The sequence below is a fragment of the Notothenia coriiceps genome, unplaced genomic scaffold (genome assembly GCF_000735185.1).
Source record: "Notothenia coriiceps isolate Sejong01 unplaced genomic scaffold, NC01 NC01_scaffold00031885, whole genome shotgun sequence".
NCBI lineage: Eukaryota > Metazoa > Chordata > Actinopteri > Perciformes > Nototheniidae > Notothenia > Notothenia coriiceps.
In genome coordinates this window covers 1-8,425 of record NW_011364586.1, presented here as the reverse complement: position 1 = coordinate 8,425, position 8,425 = coordinate 1, and the positions used below count along the sequence as shown (strand labels likewise).

Here is an 8,425-nt window from a genome sequence, read left to right as displayed (position 1 = left end):
GAATACAAGAAACAATTCATGTAAACGGTTACAACGTAATCTACAGTGTCGAGAGACCATCAGAAAGGACGGTAGTAACGCACACACATGGCGAGTCTAAACCGTACCTAACGTTTAGGGGGGAGAAACAATACAACGGAAGAAGGCAAAACTTTGGACTTCCACTTAGTTTATGTCACAGACACGATAAGCCTCCCGATTTACAGACGTCCGCATTGTTACTCGTCTCAGACTGTAAAACCTCATGGAGTTCGGTCCCGCACGTAGACACATGGTCAGTCGGAACCTTTGAGGAAGAGGCCAGCGGGTAGGTCCAGGAACCTTTGTTCAATACACACAACGTAAACCACGAGGAGAAACGTGAACGACTATAGACACCTCTTTCTAATGCGTTTATTTATACAATAATAATAATAATAATTAACTTGTCTAGGTAATATTTAATAATACGTGTAAATGGTCTCGTTACTTGTTGGTGTTTAATCTATAGATATAATTATCTATACTGTGCTCCCTTTTAATACTAAAATACTGTGTTCGACGAACGAGGGACATGATAAACAATTCGGTCTGTTTGCCAAACCCCCTATTCTATTCCCGAAACGGACCTGAGTTTGGTAGAGCCGACGGTTGTTATTTATGTTATTATAATTAGTTATTTATAGTTTATGTCACTGTCTTTTAATTAGCATTATTATTACTTTCTTCAAGTTAATTTACCCTTTTACCTAATTAATTAGTCTTTTCCTTCTTCTACACCATACACACATATACATGATACACACGTATATATAAATATATACATAGCTAAATAAATAATGTGGAAAAAAAACAAAATACTATTTCTCCTTTGTGTTGCTTCATATAGATATACATACGTCGTTTAGGACATTATTCATATTGCGGATACGTATGTATTTTACATTGGCTGTGACCATGTAGGGGGACGGGGGGTGGGAAAGTACAATAACCAGGACAGGATAACACTACAAACACTCGGTACAGGAGAACAGGCATACAAAAAACAGAAATCTTTACAAATTACTTTATATTTACAATTTTTTTTCTAAATACTGAACTCCCTTTACTTATATCATGAAGTGTGTGTGAGGCCTGTTGGTAAACTTGACATTGATTCTAATTTCGTCGTGTAATACAAAAGTTTCGTGTCTTGGACTACCAAGGCTCAATGAAACCACCAGATAGGAGACAGGAGTGATGAGCTAAGTAGAGTCGAAGTAGAAAACTGAGGTGTAGAAATAGACGACCGAGACTTGGAAGTGTCTAGTTCAGAGAGGAACTTTTCAGGGAGCCGAGACCACCGTTAGACGTGAAGGACGACACACAATGACAGACGAAGGTAGTATAAAAAAACCCCCCCCTCTTTTTCCTGTAATACAGGGAAAAAAGCGAGTAAAACTTTGCATAATCTCGTTTGTGTTTCCCCCTCTGTTGTGAAGTCGTTGCGTCTTATATTTACATATTAGGCGCGACTCTATGTAAGTGTTGATATATATCGATCCCACTGGTCCACAGGGAGAATTTTATCTTGCTTTACCCGCCCTATTGAAACCACCCACATTTTACCTCGGACCTCGTTCTCTTTTACGCGATGTTGTTTCGGACCCTGCCATGAATAATCAACCCATTTGGCCCACCTACCTCTGAGGCTGTCTCGCGACAAGACCGAGCCCAAGACGACTGCCGGCCGTGGCGGGAAATAATAAAAATAAAATTTGCCGTAGTAAATTTCCGTTACTGTCTACTACTTTTCGTTTGACAAACGACAGCGACTAAGTGAAACGTGTGATGCAAATTGTTGCAATCAGTCTGTTGTCCTTGCACGCGTCTGTAAACCTCCCCAATAACGAGATTGACCTTTTTCCCGGGAGGGAGCTTTTTTTTGTATTCCTTGAAAACTTTTAACATTGAACAAAAATTACAAGTTTCTTTGGTTTGCTAAAAATGTAGTTGAATGCAACTTGTCATTAAGTGTAGGAGTATTGTTTACTCGATTCCGTGATGCCATGAACCTAAACACTGAACTAAACATTTTTACAAACGCCAAACAACCCAACAAAGAACATCGGGAATATATAAAAACCATAGCCGAAGTGCTGCTACTTACTGCGACACAAAACATTGCTCAAAGAGGACACAATGAGTCTGCAGGCTCAGATAATAAAGGGAACTTCATTACCATTCTAGAGACAATTGCTAACCATGACAAAGCTGTTAAGAAAAGGTTGACTTCCATTCATAATGCAAAGTACACAAGCGAAACCATTCAGAATGAAGTTCTGTGTTGTCTTGCAGACATGGTTCGATCTGAAATAACAGAGGAAGTGAAAAACAGTGAAGTCTTTAGCATCATGGCAGATGAAACAAAAGATGTTAAAAAACAAAAGAACAGATTTCTCTTGTAGTCAGGTACTACTTCAACGGTGCTATCCAGGAGAGTTTTCTCCATTTTGAGTCGGCAGAGAGGCTAGATGCAGCAGGGCTTACTGAAAAAATAATTCACATATTGGAAAGTCACGGTCTGGAATACAAAAGCAACTTTGTAGGCCAAGCATATGATGGTGCTGCTGTCATGAGCGGTAAGCACTCAGGGATCCAGGCTAGAATCAGAGAGCAAGCTAAATATGCTTTTTATGTTCATTGCAATGCTCACTGTCTAAATCTAGTTTTAGTAGATACAGTCAAAGCTGTCCCAGAAGCAGAGCAGTTCTTCTGCTTACTAGAAAAGCTATACGTCTTCACATCTGGGTCGTATGTCCACCCCAAATGGCTAGATATTCAAAGAGAGATGTACGAAGGTGCACCGAGAGAACTCCAGCGATTGAGTGACACTCGATGGGCATGCCGATTTCTATCTCTTCGTAACATTATGGATAGATTACCGGCCCTCAAGCGAGTACTGCAAGACATAGCCCAAGAACGCAATGGGGAGAGATCTATTGAGGCACGTGGTCTGCTGGCACAGTTGGATCTAGAATTCATTGTGCATCTTGTAACACTCCGTAAAGTGTTTGGAAAAACACAACTTCTCTCTGAGATGTTACAGTCTTCATCCCTTGACCTTTCAAAAGCTGTTGACTTAGTTGGGTCTTTAGTTCAGACATTGAATGACTTCCGGCAGGAGTCATTTTTTGACAACTTGTGGGATGAAGTGTTGAACATTTCTGAGCAATGTGATACTGCAATACAGCCAGCAGCAAAACGACCAAAAACACTAAGCTCTAAACGTGTTGAAAGCTGTGTACCGACTGCTGTTGGACAGAGAGAGACGGAACAAGATAAACACGGGTTTCGTACAGGCTTTCTCTACCCTGTCATCGATCAGATGCTCAGTGAGCTTAATAGACGGTTTTCAAACACAAACTGTGACATGATGAATAGCATCCAAGCTCTTAACCCCAAAAGCGATGCATTTCTGAAGAAGACGACGCTGCTTTCATTTGCTCAGCTGTATGATGCAAATATGGATGACTTGGGGCATGAGCTACATCAGTTCAGCAGACATTTAGATGGGAAAATGAAGACTGGCATGCGGAGGCCTGATAGTACGGGTGAGCTGGTTCAGTTCATTGAGCCTTATAAAGAAGTGTTTTTTGAGCTCTTCAGACTCTGCAAAATTGCAGTCGCAATCCCATTCAGTTCTGCTTCCTGTGAGCGTAGTTTTTCTACATTGAAGCTGGTCAACCCTTTTCTCAGATCCACAATAACTGATGAGAGACTGAGCAATCTGGGTGTGGTTAGTATTGAGTCAAGGAGGTCAAAGGCTTTGAATCTTGACTTATTTGTTGATCGGTTTGCCAAAAGTCACAACAACCGCAGGATTTTGTTGCTGTAATTTGACATTTTGGGAAGGGAACTACAGCCTGGGATGCAGACACCCTTATGTACAGTAGAGATGTAACTGTTCATTATATGGTGTCAGTGCAAAAAATGTACTATAACTTAAGCTGAAGCTTAAAGTAATGTTTTATTTTGTGTAATAAAGTTGCTGAAACAAATACTGTCATCGGAATGATTCTGTTGCTGAAACTAAAAACTGTAACTATCTGAAATAAATAGCAATAACTGTAGTGCATTGTTTTCTTAAGACGTAATTACTCCATTTTGTCTTTTCGTCCTGCATTTAATGTGCCCCATCTCAGAAATGCCTTCCCCCCAGTCAAATTGGTCTAGAACCGCCACAGCTGTAATACAGCCCAGCCCATTTAGCCAGTGACAGAAAATAAGATGGAAGCTTATACTTGGGAAAAAGGTTCTTTGTGACAAACTTTCTTGAAATAATTACTTTAAATGTACCTAATAATTGTTTGATACCAAGTCATTACAGAGATTAATATTCTCATTAAAACGAGTTACATGATTTTGGGTTTATTTCCGTCACTTTGGCAGAAATGGGCTTCTCTAACTTCTGATTAAGAGGGAAGGGGCCGCTGGAACAGGTCCCAAGAAAAATAGAAAGTCTGCTGGTTCAGATTTTGTCAGTGGATACTCCCAGCATCTGCATGTCTTTAAAACACCTTAAATAAAAAAGGTGTGTCCATATTAGCAAGAATCCGTGGGTCACAGAAACATCTACATTTATATTCATTACCAAATAAACTTTGGAGCATCTGCACAGTAAAATCTCCCTTTGGATGGACCAGCCTTTTTACTGGAGGTCTTGTCCTGACACAAGAGCTCCCAGATTAAAAAGGGACACCTTAACCCCTCTGACCCATTTTTTTCAAAGTGCTGTCATTTCGGGACAATATTTGTGAAGTGATAATAAAAAGTATACAGATTTGTATACAATGATAGTATAGGGTTTTTCTCATGTAGAAATCTGAAAACACCACATTTAAATTGACTTGCATTGTCATTGACCCATAGCAGTCTAAGCTGGATGTAATTGTCCAGTCTTTAAAGTGTAAGGTTTCCTTCTCATAGTCGATAGTGATATTTGATTTCTTATGAACTGGTTTGCTTCCAGCCCAATTTCTAGGCTTCTAAAATCAAAGCATCTTTCCCACATTTTAGTGAGTGTGTGGCTACAGAAAAAAAAAAAAATCATTCGAGATTAGAATCCTTTGGAACACATTTTTATTATCAAGAAAGTCAGGTTTAGTTCTCCTTCTCCTGTACGGTCTTTGTTCCACGCAGTCTGCCGGTACGGCGGGCAGCGATGAGACCGACCTTACGACCAGCAGGTGCGTCCCTCCTGATGGTGGAGGGCTTACCAATATGCTGATGGTTTCCACCACCGAAGGGATGCTCAACGGGCTGCACAGAGGGGAAGAGAAAAGGAGATCAGTCTCAGGAAACTAAGGTAATGTATTGAACCCAACTTCAGCGTAAACACAAGCTTTGCAGAAAGACTGCCACCTTTAAACTTTCCCTTTTTATCCTGACCAAAATAATTGGATACACAAAAGGATCCGAACATTTATCAAAATATGTGTACTCATAATGGAATCACTTTGATTGTGATTTTTCTTTAACAAAATGTAAACACTAAACTATCACAATAAGCTAACCAAAAGATACCCAAATTCTGGCATTCATCTAATAGAATTCTTTACTCCTCCACCATAACATTGAACATGGCAGCTTTTCCCAATCATTTACATGGGAAGGTCTGATTTGTACAAGAAACGTGAATAACTCGACCTCATCCTAGAAGAGAAAACCCATCTCTTTTCTTTTATTGTCCAGCAGATTTATTTGCTGTAAATAATTGTCATCACTAGAACACCCGATACTGGTAACATGACCTACATGCATAGCTGTTGCATGGGACCAACATGTTATATCAAATAAATCTCATCTGTTGTTCCTCACAAACTAGTTGTTACCTTGTTTGCATCATGTATAAGACAATGTGTTCACTTACGTTCATGGCCACACCACGGACACGAGGCCAGCAGTTTCTCTTGGCCTTGTACTTGTGGTAGGCACGACCAGCCTTCAGGATGGGCTTGTCAATACGTCCACCTCCAGCAACAACACCTTTAGAAACAGAGCCGAGTCAGTCAGAGTGCACCGATTCCATCCAATCCTCAAGTTCAAACACCAATTTAACACCTGTCAACACTAGTTTCAAACAATGTTGAAGTGGCAGCGTGGGTCCTTACCGACGACAGCTCTGTTGGCTGAGGCGATGACCTTCTTGGAGCCTGAGGGCAGCTTCACTCTGGACTTCTTGGTGTCAGGGTTGTGAGAGATGACGGTGGCGTAGTTTCCTGACGCGCGGGCCAGCTTGCCTCGGTCTCCGGGCTTCTCCTCCACGCAGCAGATGATGGTTCCCTCAGGCATGGTGCCGACGGGCAGGACATTGCCAATGTTCAGCTGAGCTGTAAACATAGAAAGACATTCACTCAATCATACACTTCCAACTAACATTATAACCCAAACTCCACCCGATAACAAGCACTGCACTTTAAAAAGAACCTGTTCATTGAACATTATTCCTACAGTTTAATTTCACTACACTTGATAGGCCAACAGTTTTAAAATAATGCCATGTGTTGAGGCAGCATCAATGCCTGTACACCAAATAAAGAGCCCCTACATGGTATAGATTCTGTAAGATTTGCAAGAGTTAGTTGAACGTTCTAAAGAAAAACTGCACATTCAGTATTTCTTACTAACATCAAGCCATATTATGCATTTTAGCAGACTTAACTTATTATTTAAATCCATCAATAGGCCCTGCACTAGCTATACAACAGCATCCCCCATGTCTGTTTCAAACCAGCTTGACCCATTTACATAACCGTAACTTATATTTCCGAGTCTAAAAAACAACATTATATATCTAAATAGGGCTTTTATGTTAATGTTAGGGTATAGCTGAGACTACACACAAGAGTACTATGATCATCTGCTTTAAGATGCATCCATCAGTCTACTTTTCTTACCCTTCTTGCCGCAGTAGATGAACTGTCCGGTGTGGATGCCCTCAGCAGCGATGAAGAGCTCGGTCCTCTTCTTGAACCGGTATGGGTCGCGGAAGGCCACTTTGGCCAGGGGAGCACCACGGCCGGGGTCATGGATAATATCCTGAGAGGGCAGAGAAAAGGCAATGTCAGTATTCACCTAACCAGTAAGAAGGCTTCCATATGCTCCTAAAAACAGTTCCAGTCTTCACTTACCTTCACGATCCCCTTGATGTATCCATGGCGTTCAGCGAAGTCAATGTGACGGAGTTTAGCAGCACCTTTTCTGTGCTTAACGTGGGCTTTGAACACGGAGCCCGCACCTTTTCTCTGTCCCCTGATTACACGTCCCATCGTGTACTGAAACAGGACGAGAGACAGCGTTATTTACCAGCCTGACATGTGAGTGAGTGCTAACATTGAGGCTAATTCTTACAGATATATAGCCTACTGTCTTTAATAAACATTAGCTTTTTTCAGTGAAGTGCACTTCAGCAACCATGTTATTATCGGGCAAAAACTAGGTTAAAAGCGACTTGTATCTCACATTTAGCTAGCAAAATACTTAACTTTTAGGCTATCGTTAGCATAGCACACTTTGCAACGTAACTTACTTAATGCTAACGGTACGATACAGCGTTTGACACTAAGACAACAAAATTGCTCCTAACTCACTGTGAGTTATTCACGAACTAAATGATTTCCCTCTTCTCTAAACGGTATTCATTAAATGCAGATATACATCCTGTGTGCAGTGGCTGCCGGCCCTTTAGCCGCTACACACTGCTAACCATGTCATCGCTGAGCTACACACAAACACCTCAAAATGCTTTAAAACTAACTTCTGACGCTAAAATACTCAAACGGACAGGTTCTTATACACTTAATCTACGACAATAAAGGTTTGTTTAAAGTGGATGAACTAAGAAAAACGTGATTTAAAGCAGATTTTGTTAAGGGAATCGTACAGAAGATGTCCTACCTAAACTCCGTTGACGGAAAGAGGAAGTGCAAGGGGAAAAGCTGAGGTTTTCTTCCGGAGAAATCGCCGCAGAGCATTGTGGGATTTGGAGGCAGATACACATATCCGTTCAGGAAGTATAAAGTGCATCTGAGAGAGTTCATCTTGTACAGTGGATAATTAAAGTGTCTTTGTGTGCTCTTCCGTGTACAAATATATCATTCTTACATAGCTGCAAATGCATGAGGATAACAGCAGGTTATATTAACATGTATATGTTTTACCCCTCCTTCCTTTCTCTCTACAAATCACCTCTGGCTGGCAGAGAACTCTCTTCTCCATAGCTTCTCTTGGACTTAAAATCACACTGTACATTTTACATTTATATATTCAGTTTAATAATAATAATAAATAATATTCCACCCCTCACATACTTATATATATATACAGGACTGTCTCAGAAAATTAGAATATTGTGATAAAGTTCTTTATTTTCTGTAATGCAATCAAAAAAACAAAAATTTCATAC

General features: G+C 40.5%; 1 protein-coding gene across 1 annotated transcript; it reads right to left on the bottom strand.

Annotated features, from left to right (window-relative positions):
• Window positions 1-5,082: 5,082 nt before the first annotated feature.
• rpl8 (ribosomal protein L8) lies at window positions 5,083-7,334 on the bottom strand. Its single transcript, XM_010788579.1, has 5 exons — window positions 7,152-7,334; window positions 6,918-7,059; window positions 6,132-6,350; window positions 5,891-6,006; window positions 5,083-5,280 (listed from the first exon to the last, which is right to left on the bottom strand). The coding sequence occupies exons 1-5, from the start codon at window positions 7,287-7,289 to the stop codon at window positions 5,122-5,124; spliced, it is 774 nt and encodes a 257-aa protein (XP_010786881.1). The 5' UTR covers window positions 7,290-7,334; the 3' UTR covers window positions 5,083-5,121.
• Between the last annotated feature and the right edge of the window lie 1,091 nt (window positions 7,335-8,425).